The sequence below is a fragment of the Gracilinanus agilis genome, chromosome 2, assembly GCF_016433145.1.
Source record: "Gracilinanus agilis isolate LMUSP501 chromosome 2, AgileGrace, whole genome shotgun sequence".
Lineage (NCBI taxonomy): Eukaryota > Metazoa > Chordata > Mammalia > Didelphimorphia > Didelphidae > Gracilinanus > Gracilinanus agilis.
In genome coordinates this window covers 643,680,993-643,697,548 of record NC_058131.1, presented here as the reverse complement: position 1 = coordinate 643,697,548, position 16,556 = coordinate 643,680,993, and the positions used below count along the sequence as shown (strand labels likewise).

The window sequence follows — 16,556 nt, the reverse complement described above, 5'->3', positions numbered from 1 at the left end:
GAAGGAAAGAAGGAAGAACAGAGGGATAATTTGAATGCTGTACTGGTACCCATGAAGTAATCAAATGACCTAGATGAAACCTCCAGCATATTGAGTAGATTTTCCATGGAGGATTTATGAAAAAATATGGATAAATTATGACAAGATACATGTATACAGTTCTTACTCTATGCTAGGCACTATGCTAAGTGTGGGAGGTATAAAGAAAGGCAAAATTAGTCTCTTTCCTTAAGGAACTTACAATTTAAAGGGATGAGACAACATGTAAATAAATATGTTCAAATAATATATATGTATATATATGCATATACATATATAAGTATAATGTTAAATTGAAGATAATCTAAAAAGGAAGGCATTATTATTGTTCAAAGGGACCAGGAATGACTCCTTGCAGATGAGATTTTAACTGAGACCTGAAGGAAGCCAAGAGGTAGAGACAAGGAATGAAAGCATTCCAGGCAAGGGAGAGAACCAGTGAAAATCCAGGGTGTTGGGAGATTGAATATCTTGTGATGAAGAGCAAGAAGGCCAGTGACACTAGATCTCAGAATATGTGATAGGGAGTAATGGCAGAGGAAGTCTGGAAAGGTAGGAAGAAGGCATGTTATAAAGGGCTTTAGACCAAATAAAAAGTTTGTATTTGATCCTGGAGAAAACAGAGAGCCACTGGATTTGTTGAATGGTGGGGTGGAGGTGGGGAATGGTATATGATTCATGCTTTAGGGATATTACTTTGAAAACTGACTGAAGGATGGACTGGAGTAAGGAGAGAGACTTGAAGAAAGGAATCCAATCAGAAGTTTATTGCAATAGTCAAAGAATGAGGTGATGCACCAGGATAGTGGGAATATCGAAGAGAGGAGGGGAAGAATATGAAATGTAACAAAGGTAGTCATAAAAGGTCTTGGCAACAGATTGGATAATGGTGGGGGAGGTGAGAAAAAGTGAGGACCCGAGTATGGCATTTGGGTTGCGAGCCTGGATGACTGGATGGACACTTTAGCAATTAATAGGTAAATTAGGAAGAAGGAAGTGTTTGAGGGGGGAAATGTTCAGTTTTGAAAATGTTGAATTCAAGGTGTCTAATAAGCAGTTGGAAATGTATGTCTAGAGGTCAGGAGAGAAGAGAAGGGGAAAGGACAAACCATTATGATCAGAACTTCAGAGTTCATGAATGTGGAAATTGAACAAGATTAAGGTTATAAACATCTCTGGGTATAGCTGAAGTAGGATGGAGTCGGGAAATGTGTAGGTTGAGGAACTGGAAGATTAGTGTGTTTGAGGGAGTGTCAATATGTAAGCTGTGTAAACTGAGGTCCCCTAGGATGAGAGCAGGAATTAGGAAGGAGAGAAGACTTTGAGACAGGCACTGAACTTATTAAGGAAGGAAAAAGACTGTCCTCGAGGTCAGTAGGTAATAATTTCCATTATCTTGATTTGGCGATAAACATGGATTGAATGAACCTTGAAGGAGAAAAGGTTACTGAGTGATGGTAGTAGAGGATTTTCAAAAGTGGGAAATGAGGAGCACCATTCTCCCACTGTGACCCATGAGTCAGAAGTATGAGTTAAAGTATAACCAGAGTTGGAAATGGTGGCCAGGGAAGCTGGTGGCCATCAAGAAGGAGTCAGATCTCAGTGAGTGCAAGAAGATGGAAGGAATGAAGAAGAAAAAAGGTGTAAGATGAATCAAAGATCTCATAGGATAAAAGAGGAAGATGGGACACAGTCTGCTTCAGTGTAGGGAATTAAACATCATAATGAGGATCTCTTGAGGTATATAAAAATCAGTTTCACTAAGGAAAGACTCAAATCAAAACATTTATTAAAAACTTACTACATACAATGCACTCAAAGATGCAGCAGAGCATAGTTGGAAAAAAGCTGACCTCGGAGTTAAATATGGGTTCAGATCTTCCCTCTGACACAAACTCTCTAGGCTAATCATTTAATCTCTTAGTATCCTGAACAGTTCTCTAATATAATGTTACAGAAGAGTTGCTAGTCTGCATCAGGTGGAAAGATATTTTATAGTTGGAGTTTCCTAGATTAAAATAGGGAAATACAAAGAAGTCCATGAGTGGCTTCCTGTCCATAGTAAAGTATGGTAAGGAAGCTAACTTTTTAATGTGTTTACATGGATAGCATTAGGGACAGGGACAGGGACTGGACCTTTGACTTTATTGGAATAAAAATTTTCAAGTGGGAAACAACCTCTCCTAATTCATTTGACCACCTTCCTTGCAAGGTCTTAGGGAGTTCCCTACCAAAATGAAACAAAACAAAAGGCAAGGGGTTAAGGATTGAAGAATTAAAGGGCCAAAAATTTACCAAAATAATCTTTCATTTGCAGGAATAGGAATCAATTTTTTTTATGGGGCTAAATCTGTGTGGTTCAACCTTATTTTACCTATCAAATTGAAACTTTGGTTGACCTATATACAAGTATTTGTAATCATGAAGAAATCTGAGCAAATGTGCCAAAATCAACTCTTAATTTCATCAGGGCTAACTAAAAAAATAGGAAAATACAGAAGGTTAAGTAGCCCCTTTCCTGGGTACCCAATAGTTACAAACATTTTGTTATAAAAATCACTTGTCAAAATGATTAGTTGTTTCTGCCTCCCTACCCCCACCCCATACTTGTGGTGGGTGTAATTAGTGTCGCTTTAGAATCACATTTAGAGTTAGAAGAGAACTTAATATGTAAATCAAACTTTTTATTTTATAGATGCAGAAAGTGAGAACCAGAGGTGGAAATTAGAAAGACTTTAAAAGAAACTAGAAGTCATTTCATTTCCTTTTGTGAAAAGGATAATTACTCTTTAATTAAAGGATTATTTATTTATCTCTGTTATTAATTATTATTATTAGATCTCATAGTCCTGACTCCCAGGCTAGTTCTTTCTGCTACTTCCCACTTTCCCATAGGAACTGCAGATCTTCTCTATAAGATTACAGAGGTTAAGAGGATCATCCCCTTAGGATAGGAATCCTTTCCATCAAGAAACTATCCAGTTCTAGCTTATTTCTGTGCCTCAAAGCTAGAATCATTAGTGTTCTCACTGGAGAAGTGATAGAAATGTGTCTCAGCACTAAATGATAACTCTAGTACAACTATCAATAATATGGAATTAGGTCTTGATCAATGATACATGTAAAACCCAGTGGAATTGTGCGTCGGCTAAGGGGGGTTAGGGGGGTTGGGGGGAGAGGGAAAGAACATGAAATATGTAACTATGGGAAAATATTCAAAATAAAATTTTTTAAAAATTAAAAAAAATTAAAAAAATGTGTCTTAGCCTGGGAAAACATTTACTTGGTTTAAAAAGGGGGGGGGGGTAGGAGAAAAGAGGAGTAGGAGCTAGAGAATATAAACAAATATTTAAAAAGGAAGTTATCCCATATGTTTTTGGAAGACCCTGAAATCATCCCAATACTTGCCTAAAAGGACCATTCCTGGGCCACGACCATCTTATTCTATTTATCTTGGTGTGAAATGATTTTTTAAAAAACTTATCAGATACTTAATCAAATGAGTCTTTTGGTTCCTGCAGATGTGGTCCATGACACAAAGGGAGGCTGGCAGTATATAGGGAAAGGAGGAGCTTATGGAGTACTTAGTGAAAGACCCCATTTCTTGGTCACTTAGTCAATTCTTTTCCTTTTAGTCAAAGGCAGTGTCTTCTTGGCTGTGTCTATACCAAGTCAAAGCAAACTATTTATTTCATAATCAAAAAATCCAGCCCATTTGAATATATAATATTGTGTAGACACTTTGGAATTTCATTGGCTCAGAACAGAGGTCCTGATCTTTCCCATTCAGCCCCAGATTCTTCCCAGGATCAGCAGTTTTGAAAAACCGAACCAAAACAAATTCCTATTGAACTCTAAAGTGGTTAACTCCCCCTGCTAATTGTGTCAAGGAGTAAGGAGGTCATCGCTTTGAGTATTGGAAGTTCTCTACTGTCCAGGGTTGCAGTGCTGGAGAATATTTAACAGGGGTTTTAGTGTTTCTACAGATGTTGAAAGGCCCGAACAAATATTGATCTAGGGGCACCACCACTTGCCCGAAGGAGAGAAAAACAAATCTTTTATGTAATGAAAAATTCTTTTGCTGAAATTCTCCTAATAACTTTCGTAATTTGTCCTCTAGGGAGAGAAGGGAAACCTTTGACAACGTTAGCTCTATGGTTACTAATAGCATGATGACCACACTGATTTCCACAGGGTCTGTAGACCTAACGCTTCTGAGGAACCGGCTTTCTTCTGCCAGGGTTGCAAAAGGGCCTTTTGCCACTGAAGCTACGACCCCGCAGACACACACCAGTGGGCACAGCTGTTGAAGAACGGAACGTGGGGCTTTTAGGATTTTACTGGCTGGCTGCTCCTCACGCCTCTACTCCTCTTTCAGTTCTTGCAGCAGCCCAAAGGTTCCAGCCACTGGAACTGGGGAGGTTTGACGTCCCTCTCAAGGACCCCCGCGTGTGGGCTAGCCTCAGAGATCCAGGTGAATGAGCCCCTTCTGGTGCCACCCCCCCCCCGGAAGGCGACGGCAGACAGAGGGGACAGTTATGTAAGCGCAGTCTCCGCGAGCCCCCTACCAGCTGCTGAGCTTGACTGTGCGCGACCCCTCCCCCAACTCCCAGGCCGGTCAGTCGGTCGGTCTTTCACCCTGCGAAATTACGAAAGAGCGGCCCACCCCGGTGCTATAAAAAGGGGCGGTGAGCCGCGCGCCTCCGCTTTGGCTTTGCAGTCTGCGACAGCAACCCCGAGGATCTGCCGGACGCTCAGATTGAGGCGCGCAGCATCTGAGTGAGTTTGTCCCCGAGCCAGCCCCGGAGTTTGCCTCCTTAGAAATAGGGAGGCAGAAGGCGTGGGGCAGCTGGCTCTCTGATGTCCCTTTCCCTTGTGCCCTCCAGGACGGACCAAAGGAACAGCAGGATGCAGCGGGCTTCGGCTCTCCTGCTGCTGCTGGCGCTGGGCGTCTGCCGAGCGGAGCGCGATTGCCGCGTGGACAGCTTCCGAGTGATGGAAAACTTCGACAAGGCCCGAGTAGGTATCAGCCCAGCCCCTGAGTCCAACCAGCCTAGCACCCCGCTCAGGGCTAGACTGGGCAGACTCAGCGGGTCTTCTCTTGCCCCCTGCCCTTCTCCTTACAGTTCTCCGGGACCTGGTACGCAATGGCCAAGAAGGACCCTGAGGGGCTCTTCCTGCAGGACAACATCGTCACCACGTTCTCAGTGGAACCCGAGACTGGCAAGATGAAAGCCACGGCCAGGGGCAGAGTCCGGCTTCTCAAGTTAGTCGCTCAGGAATAGCTTTGTGCTCCCTCTTCGTGGGGTCCGAGTTCCGTGCTCTGCGCGCCAGCTGGACCTGCGTGGGTTCTGGGCACCTCGCCCTGAGCTCTGGCCAGCCTTTGCCAGCGCTAGGGCCTGGGCACGCTCATCCAAAGCTTCTGCCCAGCCGTCTCTTCGCCCCGGAGCGGGGAGGTGAGGGTGGTCGGAGGAGGGACAGGATAGGAAGGGGGCGTCGGCTGGAATCTATTTACACTCCCTTTCTCACCCCTTTGCAGTGACTGGAATGTGTGCGCGGACATGGTGGGCACCTTCACGGATACAGAAGACCCTGCCAAGTTTAAAATGAAGTACTGGGGAATGGCGTCCTTTCTCCAGAGAGGAAGTGAGTATTGGTGTGGTTTGACAGCCAGAGATGGATTCATGGGGCAAAAATGTGTTTCTTCCCAGGCATCTCAGTAATCTTACTTCTTGGGCACAGAGTGGATCATGAGCCTGAGAATGGAAATGGATGGGAAACCTGAGAAGATGAAGTGGCCTGATCTCTAGGGAGGGCTCTAAGGCTGGAGGGTCTTTGAATTGTTCTGACTATTCCCAAGATCCTTCATTCTCCACCAAGAAAACTGTCCCAGATTGTCAGAGGAGGTAGCTGGCCACTGGCCTGTGCCTTTCTTTCCCTTCCACTACGTCTTTAAATATGCAAAAAGCACAGGTTTACCTACTTTTCTTGGAGAGTTCCTTCCCAATTTAGGCAGTCACCCAACATAGTGCCTCATAATAATGCCTTCAATTAAGTAAAATTTTCCACGTATTTTTTGACGTAAACAACCCCATGAGGTAGTTGAAAGAGGCATTATCTCCTTTTTACAGATTAGAGAAGTGAGGCTCTGGAGTGCTCCAAAGGACTTGTCTAAATCGCAGTGGCTATCTTTCCATTCCAAGCTGAGAAGTCTTTGACAGCAGCTTTATGAGTCAGTTACTAATCCTCTCATTTCAGTGTTTTCCCCACTCCTTCCCTACCGCACTGGGTGGAGATATAAAGGAGAGGACAGCAGAAGATAGCATTACCTCCTGGTTTTTTCTGAGTGGTCAGTCCCACTTTGTTGAAAAACAGACTGAATGCTCCTTGTTCCCCTTTTAAATGTACTTTTCTATCTGTGCTGTTATCCAAGCCTTGAATTTAGGCTCAGAACTGAATGGAGAATCACCAAATCATTGTGGTTCATTCATGTGCAATTCTTTGTGACCCCATTTGGAGTTTTTCTGACAAAGATCCTGGAGTGGTTTGCTATTTTCTCCAGCCTCATTTTACAGATCAAGAACTGAGGCAAACAGGGTTAAGTGACTTGCCCAGTTAGTAAGTGGCTCAGGCTGGACTTGAACTCAGGTCTTCCTGACCCCAGGTTCAGTGCTCTATCCACTGTGTCATGCCTAGTTGTCCCTAATCATAGACAGCACCAAATCACAGATTTTCAGAATTGCAAAGGATTTTAATGATTTAATAATCCACATATTCATTTATTCAGATAGCTGGTGGTATAGTGATTAGAGCACTGGGTCTGGAGTCAGGAAGGCTTGAATTCAAATTTAGCCTTGGATACTTACTAGCTGTGAATAATGGCATAAAAGAGACATAATTTATGGACATGCTTATTTCCATCTCTCCCCCAACCAATATTTATCAAGCATCTACTATAGCTATTCATTTGGAGAAATAAAGTCTGGAATTGATGTCAGAAGAACTGAGTCCAAATCCTACTTCTGACACTATCTGTGTAACTTTCTGCACCTATGAGAGAGTGGACTAGATGACCTTTGAGGTCCCTTTCTGCCCTAGAACTATGGTCATGTGATCCCATGTTTAACAAATACATTGTTTTAGATGCTAGATTAGAAAAAAAATGAGATGGAAGATTGAGAGCTCCCAAGGAACCTTGGGGGTTATTTTACTTAAAGACCTCATTTTTCACAAGAGACCTTGTAGGGGATAAGAAATAGAGCCAGGTCTTAGAACCCAGGAACTCTGTCTCCAGGCGCCATGTTTTTTCCATTCTCCCTCAGCTGCGATGGGCCTGGAGCTTAAGGCTGTTATGATCCATTCATTTTTTCCTCTCCCTTTGCTGATGAGGAAACTTCAGCCCCAAAAGGTTAAGAGGCTTGCCCAAGATTATGAAGATGAAGGACAGAAGCAGGACTAATGAATGCTAAAATTTGCCTACCTGCTAGTGTGTTATGTCCTTGTTTTGTCATTAAAATCAAATGTGGTGTTGCTCAGAGAGAGAAGGAAAGATGAATAACTCAGACAAATATGAAGTTATAGAGGAGAGAGCTGACCAGGGTACTGGGGGAATTTCAGTTGTTTGATGAGTACCTGGGGCTGTAATGCACTCCCAGTGCTCTCTGACCCTATTCTATTGACAATTCTTGGACATTTTCCTCTGGATGGATGGATTTGCCTCTTAATTTTCTAAAAATCAGGGATTTGGTGAGTTGGGCCACAAGTCAGTAAAACTTGAATTCAAATCCAGCCTCAGATACTTAATATAGTCACCTTGTATATAATAATGATATAATATGATATATTATAGTCACATGATATGACCATGGGCAAGACACTTAACTTTTGCCTGCCTCAGTTTCCTCACATAAAATGGAAATATTAACAACACTTACCTAGAGAGTTGTTGGGACGATCAAGAAAGATACTTGTATAAAGCTTGGCACTAAGTAGGTGCTATCTTCTCTTTCCTTTTGTTGTTCAGTCATTTCACCCCTATCCAACTCTTTATGACCCCCATTTGAGGTTTTCTTGGATCCTGGAGTGGTTCCTTCTCCAGCTCATTTTACAGATGATGAAACTGAAGCAAACAGGGTTAAGTGACTTATTCAAGGTCATGTAGCTAGTAAGTGTCTGAGGCCAGCTTTGAATTCGGGAAGATGAGTCTTCCTGACTCTACACCTGGCATTCTAAAAACTTTATGACCTAGTTGCCAGCCTTCCTTTTCTTATTCAGCATCACTCTAGTATTCTAAAACTACTTTCCAAAATAAATGTGTTTGGAATATGTTCTTACAAGTTACTGTATAGTAAGATGGAAAAATGTCCAGGCTTTAGACCCCAAGGACCTGTGTTTGAATCCCAGCTTTGCTACTTACTACCTATGTGATTTTGGACTGATCCTTTCACTTTCTGTGAGTTTCCTACTCTTTAATTCAGTGGTTCCCAAACTTTTTTGGCCTACCACCCCCTTTCCAGAAAAAATATTACTTAGCCCCCTGGAAATTAATTTTTTTAAATTTAATAGCAATTAATAGGAAAGATAAATGCACCTGTGGCCATCACCACTTCCCTGGATTGCTGCAGCACCCACCAGAGGGTGGTGGTGCCCACTTTGGGAATCACTGCTAAAAATGAAGGGTATTGGATTAGATAACCCTTATGGTTCTTTTCTATTCCAAATCTGTGCTCCCCGGTGTCCATCATTAGAAAAGTTACTAAAAAGTTATGTGTTAGGTAAAACTATGTATACTAATTTTTTTAGCAGTAGTTTACATTTTAAAAAGGGAAATGCATTTATATAAAATGTTTTTATTCAGGGTTTTACTTTTTTTTTTAAATCTTACCTTCTGTCTTATAATCATTGCTATGTATTGGTTCCAAGGTAGAAGAGTGGTTAAGGGCTAGGCAATGGGTGTTAAGTGACTTGCCCAGGGTTACACAGCTAGGAAGTGTCTGAGGTCACATTTGAACCCAGGACCTCTTGTCTCTAGGTATGGCTCACAATTCATTAAGCCACACAGATGCCCCCGTTTTACATTTTTAAAAAGGAAATGCATTTCCACAAAGGAAAAGAAGTTTTATCCTGAGCAATAATGAAATCACATTTCATATATATGTATATATATAAACAAAGGAGGAAATTAAAAAAAATAATACATTTAAGAGAGAATTGAGTTTCCTAATCAAGCAATAGTATTACTAAAAATGAATTATGACAATAAAACCTCAGTTGAGATAGGACTAAAATAAACTGTAAACAAAATAATATAGAGAAAGTGATGCAATAATATAAAGTGATTGATTCTTTCTGGGAGTAGAAAGATACCACTAGCCACCAGGAAACATAATCAAATTTAGAATCACATTGATAGAACTGGCAGGGACCTTAGAGATCATCTTTCTAGCTCAATCTCATCATTTACAAAGGAAGAAACCAAGGTCCAAAGAATTATTTTTGATTTGTGATGTGACTTGTCCAAGGCCACCTACCAAATTAGTGGCATAGATTAGCACTGGGTTCTTAACTTGGGATTGGTGAACTTGTTTTTAAAAAAAAATTTTGATAACCATTTTGATATAATTAGTTTCCTTTGTAATCCTATGTATTTTATTTTATTCATTTAAAAACATTAGAATGTCTCCAGAGGGTTCACCAGACAGTCAAAAGAATCCATGAAACAAAAAAAAGTTAAGAACTTTTAGAATGGCATTTGAGAGTGGTCGACCTAGATAATCTCTAAAGACTCCTTTCAAATCTAAAATTTTTGATTCCCAAGATATTTAAAAAGAGGAATATCCAAAATCACTGAAAGAATTTGAATGCTACTATTTAATAATAAAAATTCATTTATTTTAAAAGGAAAGTTGCAAAATGTTTCCCCCAAAAACACCTATTTTGCATTTAAACAAGTTTCTTTTAAATGACTAACTGCCCTGGCACCTTCTCCTCTGAGTTATGTGTCCTCCTATAAATAGAGGACAAATTGTTGTCCTCTCTTCTTGTCCTTAATGCACCACATTCTTGTTGAGTTGTGGCTGTAGTTTTGGGTGATGAAGGAAGAGGGGGAAGAGGGCCAGAACATCAACCTTTGAAACATTCTAGCCTTATTCATCCAGATAATTGAGTCCATGGTGTTTTCTTTGCCTTGCCTAGTCTTAATGGTTTTTATTTTCTACCAATCTTGCTCTAGCAAAGTCTGGTAGTATACCTATATGATATATCAGAAAAATATCTCGGCCATCCTGTTTGTTGGATTGACTCGACTAGTTTGGGGAGGAAGGGGTGTTTTTTGGGGAAGGAGACAGAAAATAGGCAATCAAAATAGCTAAGCCAAATTGTGCATGTACCAGCTGATATTTTTACCTTTTGGGTCCAAGGAAACCAGGGAGCAGGCTTTCAACCATCTAGGCCTTATGTCATGCTACCCTTTTGGAACTGGCTCCTGGCCTAGGGAAATACCACAACGGATACTGGGATTTACTACAGTGGCGTTGTCAGTACATGGAATTCCAATGGGTTATGTAGGCTGGTACCTCCCTGAATATCAGTAAGATTGTGCTCTTAGTCTTTGTCAGTAGGCCATGAGCAATTCTTCTATTGAAAATATTCTTATAAAAATGAGACTTTAGTGTTGTTACTCTGGCAGCATTTTTTTTAAACCCTTACTTTCCTTCTTGGAGTCAACACTTTGTATTGGTTCCAAGGCAGAAGAGTGGTAAGGGCTAGGCAATGGGGGTCAAGTGACTTGCCCAGGGTCACACAGCTAGGAAGTGTCTGAGGCCAGATTTGAATTTAGGACCTCTTGTCTTTAGGCCTGACTTTCAATCCACTGAGCTACCCAGCTGCCCCCTATCTGGCAGCATTTTTAACACCATCATTTGAAGCATTAAACTTAGGGGAAGGGAGTTTTTCCTTGGAGAGGCAGGGAATCATGGATGCAGAATGTTGCATGTAATATCAGACATAGGAGCTATGTTGGCTGTCTTAATCTTTTTTTCTGTCATTGTAGAGACTCTGTGTTGTAGTGGATGGAGAGACATATAGTTTTGAAATTGGAATACCATTCCTAATACGTACTGCCTGCCTGAACTGATCTTACTAATTAACCTCCTAGTACTCTAGACAGTTCTAAGACTATAAATTGAAGAGACGGGGAAGTTTTCTCATCTTGGAGTCCTCCATATCAATGAAATCACAATATTATCTTTCTTCCTTATTTCAAGAGAAGGCTCCTTGATTGGGTAGGTGTAGGAGTGGTGTATCCAGAAATAATTATACTAAAAGCTTCAATACAATTTTAATAGAAAGAAAGAAAGAAAAAATGGAGGGAGGGAGGGAAGGAAGGAAGGAAGGAAGGAAGAAAGAAAGAAAGAAAGGGAAATATGGAGAGAGAGAGAAAGAGAAAGAGAAAGAAAGAAGGGAAAGAAAGAAAGAAAGAAAGAAAGAAAGAAAATTGTTTAGCTCTTACCTCTCTTCTGCTCTGGAACCAATATACAGTAGTGATTCTAAGATAGAAGGGAAGGGAAGGGAAATAATAATAAATAAAATAAAATCAAGAATAGTCATTGAAAAATCAAGTGAATTTTTATTTCAGAATTTGTATCCTTCTACTTTTTTGGGGAAATTCACAAGGCACAGAGCTGCTGAGCTCATCACAGTTTGGAAAGATTATCTAAGTAAAATGTCAAAGAAAAATGATCCTTAACTCCTTAGGAAAAATCGTGATTATTTATGAATCATTCTAAGAAAGAAATCAAGGGAGAACATGGAGAATTCTCCATACGCCATGGAGTCTGTGGGGGCATGAAAGGAAGTAGGACTTATTCTCATGGTTTCTATTCTTAGCTTTGTGGCTTAATAACTAACTATGTGATCAGAGGCCAGTCATTTAACAGATGCCCAACAGCTCCTCCATTAGTAAAATGAAGGTGGTTTTACCAAATAGAAAATAGTTGGGATTTTAGTTTGGAGAAAAGTACTTGATAAACATTTATTAAGTACCTACTATGTGTCAGCATGTTTTGGAAGATAATCAGCTTTATAGAGTAGGGCCTTTTCATCAAATTCTTTCCCTTGCCTGGTCTGGGGTAGGAAGCACAAGAAGGTGGGCCTTGGAGGCAGGCCTACCTTGGAGGCAGCCCAACCAGGGATTGCTGGATAGCATTAAATCAGGAAAAGGCTATGACTCCTGGATTGACATCTCAGGAATTGCTGTGAGCAGCCCTTGTGAAGACACATTCATGTAGGCCGAGATGGACCCTAATCTTTGTGTATGTGTTCTAAAACAAAAATGAGCGGCCATCTATATAGAGAACTTCTGGCTAATATCAACATGAAATGAGATTTGCTCTTTATTTATGACTTGCCTACCTAGGGAGGCCTCACTCATTTGTATTTTGGGCAACTCCTATAATAAATTGAAAATAGAACCCAGCATCATTAGAACCTAGGTTCATGATAATCGCTGAAGAAAATGGTGTTATTCTTTATTTTAAATGAAGCTAAAGAAGATCGTTTTCAGATTTTTTTTCCCAATTCTATAAAACTATCCGAACTTTTCTTGCTGACTTCCAAACTAAAAGAATCAAATCCCATTTAGAATCTCATAAACGCTGACCGTTCTTCGTCCTCCCCAGTGTGCGGTACAAATCTTCCCCTCCTAAGCGTTGCGGTCCTTCTTCCTCTGATTGCAGATGACGACCACTGGATCATAGACACTGACTACGACACCTACGCGCTTCAGTACTCCTGCCGCCTCAGAAACCCCGACGGCACCTGTGCCGACAGCTATTCTTTTGTGTTTTCTCGGGATCCTCATGGTTTGCCCTTCCGTGCTCAGAGAGTGATTAGGCAAAGGCAAGAAGAGCTTTGCTTAGGCAGGCAGTACCGGATGATTGTTCATGATGGTAAGTCTTTTTCCAATGACTTCTGGGTCCATCTAGCCAGGACCCAGTATGAGCCTCAGGATGGTGGTACCGCATTTATTTTGGTGAATTACGATGACACTCTTGACTTTTCCTACTAGGCAGTGAGTTAGTAATGAATCCCATAGAGCTTAAAAGTGGGGCCTTTTAAGCTCTAAAAACCCCTAAATCCAAATTTAAAGATTGAGCTCATTGTTGTTTTATCTACTCTGTTCCCCAACTTTGTTGGAGGGCATCAAGAGCTGGAAGGACTCCAACACAACCAACTGAAAAATGAAAAAAATAACAACTCAAGTGCCTTATCTACATGCCACTGAATTATCAAGGAGCATATTTGGCACTGAGATTTTTGTGTAAAATCTGGAAGGAGGGGCAGCTGGGTGGCTCAGGGGATTGAGAGCCAGGCCTAGAGACAGGAGGTTCTGGGTTCAAAAATGGCCTCAGACACTTCCCAGCTGGGTTGACCCTGGGCAAGTCACTTAATCCCCACTGCCTAACCCTTACCACTCTTCTGCCTTGGATCCAATACACAGTATAGATTCTAAGATGGAAGGTAAGGGTTTTTTAAAAAAAATCTGGGAGAGATGTCCCCAAATGGAACAGGCTCCTTAGCAGGGACTGCCACTCACTGTAGGTCTTTAAGAGAAGGTTGAATGATAACTTGTTGGGTTGGACCAAATGGTCTTAGCTCCCTTCGAACTCTTAAGATTCTGTGAGCAGTTATCCAATCTATTTTTTTTCCTTCTAAATGATCAACTGATTTACTTTATTATCTTCTTCCTTTGGAGGGCAAGCATGCACTGATCTAATTAGAGGTCTTGCTAACTCTTGAGAGAAGTACCATTTTGGGATTTGTCTCTCTAGCATCAAACAGTGTCTGATGTCTTGATAATGCTGGCTGAGCTGCAATCCAAGAGCACCACATGGAGAAGGCTTCTAGTAAAATATTATTTAGCTCTCCAGGGTCAGTGTACACTCCTTGGCCAGAATCCAAAAGTAGGGCCATATTAACTTTTCTTAGCATACATCCCATTAGGACAAATATCTAGGCAAAATGAAAAAAACATTAGGGGGCAGCATCCCTGTCCTCTATCCTGTAAAGTACTAAACATCCAGATGTTTGCCATGTGGACACACATTAAGACACAAGTCTGGAGATGTGATGGCCAAGAGGAGACATGCTCAAGCCTGAAAAAATCATGACTTGGTCACAAATCCAGAAATATTGGGGCATGGGACAAAGGGGGCCCTCTTTGACACTGAAGAGGTAGATGTCTCTATAGGAAGACATCTTGAGGGAATAGCAGGGTCAAGTGAAAGCTATTTTAACAATGGGGGAGAACTGACAAATGCAAAGAAGTACACAAACACAGGGACAAGGCCTCGAAGTTCTGGGTGAGGAAACTCCCTATACCAAATGTCTCTACAAATTGGAGTTTTAGAGATTTTCTTAAAATCCTGGGAGGTTAAGTGACTTGGCCTAAGGAGTCAGGTCTTTTTGGCTTCAAGGCCAGCTCTCTGTCCACCATGTTCATCATGCTGCCCCACAGTAGAAATTTATATAAGAAATAAGCTTAGGGAGCCCATGATCCCTGTCTGACTCTCCATGGGCAAGCTGGAAATATAAGAGGACTCAAAAAGGGTTTGGTCATATTTGAATGACAAAGCTATCCATGGCCACCAAGAGAAGATGCAATATATCTAAGCTTTTAAGATTGATATCAAGGCTGTCAATGGCCACACAGTCCTGGGACCATGACCTTGAGCAGTGATCCCATGGTACCATTTGGAACCTCTAGATGATTATCTGCATTTTTCAATTTCCTTGTAGGGTGTGTTTTTGTATTTTTTGGCATCATGTAGACCAATAGTTCTCAAAACTATTTTTTGCTTATGACACGGTATTATTCTTTGCCAAGAATTGTGGGAATTGGAAGGCTCACACAGGTCCATGCAATTTTAAGTTCTATACAACTGTCTGAACCTCTAACCCCAAATCCTGGCCTAACAGAGTGCAACAACATACTCTTCGAGAGGTACTGATGGAGAATGAACAAAATCCAGGCTAAATAAAGGACATCACTTCCAGGTCAATTAACTCAGAATGTCATCTTCCTCTAAGAAATAACTTAAATTTTTTTCTTCTATTTCAGGTTACTGTGGTTAATAGAAACCCCAAGCAATGGAAACTCATTTCATCACTACACCACGAATGTAGTTTCATTTAAAAACTTCAAAAAACCCTCATTTAACCTTCAGATCTATTTATCTGAGTTGCCTACTTTGTTTCCAAAAACATAGAGAACCCTTTACCAAACATAAATTTATAAAGGAATGCATGCTTGTTGTAACAAAATGTACACATATTTACTATCAGTTTCTTTTAAAAAATACAGATGATAAAAATTTCAAAATGTTATAAAATGTAATCTTCCTTTTACTCTTGTTCTGGTTTTTGTTAACATCCAAATTAGAAGTATTCAGCTCTCTTCCATATAGGCACAGTGAGGAGAGAATATATTTTGATTCATGTAAAAATATTCTCAAGGATGGAGACTTCTCAAGAATGCTGAAGTCTCCCCACAAAATCCCATGTGAAGAAGGGTTAATGGTTAAACTCTAAGCCTGATAATAGTTATGGACTGGATTTGTCTTTGGAGAAACTAGATTCAAATCCATCTTCACCTCTAATTACCCCCTGGAATTTGGGGTAAATTAATCAACCTCCAGATGCTTATTTCTAAAGGGAGCAGTTTAGGAAAGTATATCTCTCTCCTAATTTTCCATCTTTTTCCCCTACTACTTTTGATTAATAAAATTATTAATTTATAGCCAGTCTCCTAATTTTGCCTCTTATAACCACCAAAATGAGGAGGTTGGATTTAGAGTTGAAAGAACCAAACTAGTCCAATGTGGTCATTTTATAGCTTTAGAAACTGAGGTTAGGAGCTCCTGGTCATCTATTGGGCATCCAGCTCTTGTCTTTAGAGCAGACTAGTGAGTAGGGGTGAGGAAGAACTAGGATCTCCTTGTATTAGGGTGAAGGGGCACTCCGTTCTTCCCTCTCCCCAGCACAATGATCAATAAAGGACAACAGCTAAATTTCAGTGACATGAGGAAGGAGATGCTAAGGGGCCTAGGTTAGTGCTCAATTCACAATGGATGCTCCCAATTTCAGGCAGACAGAAGGGAGCCTGTGGCCTCCACGAGGATGCTCAAAGTCTTGACTAAACATGGTTTCTCAAAGACTCTACTAGGCAGGGGCCTGTGCCATGGCTTGACCTGCATAGGCTTCATGGCATCCTACATGTGTGAAGATATATGGAAGAATACCGAGGGGGTCTACAAATGAGAAATACACCCAATAAGGAGATTTCTGTCCATTTTAACTACTACCTTTCTGAAAGGAAGAAATAAATGGCTGAGACAACCCAGAAGGATTTCCATTTCAATTTCTATACCATACTGTTCTGAAAGACACTTATCTGGTCTTCTTCACCTTAGACAACCTCTGGATCACAAAAAGAAATGAATAAAGCTTTTCACAAAATA

General features: G+C 40.9%; 1 protein-coding gene across 2 annotated transcripts; it reads left to right on the top strand.

The window, feature by feature from the left end:
- Positions 1-4,400: 4,400 nt before the first annotated feature.
- Positions 4,401-16,556, top strand: RBP4 (retinol binding protein 4). Of its 2 annotated transcripts, XM_044665691.1 has the most exons (6): positions 4,401-4,818; positions 4,926-5,058; positions 5,166-5,305; positions 5,579-5,685; positions 12,774-12,986; positions 15,158-16,556. In XM_044665691.1, exons 2-6 carry the CDS (start codon positions 4,948-4,950, stop codon positions 15,169-15,171), a joined length of 585 nt encoding a protein of 194 aa, XP_044521626.1. In that variant the 5' UTR covers positions 4,401-4,818; positions 4,926-4,947; the 3' UTR covers positions 15,172-16,556. The 2 variants fall into 2 exon arrangements, with proteins under 2 accessions (XP_044521626.1, XP_044521625.1); XM_044665690.1 differs by having other exon boundaries at positions 4,742-5,058.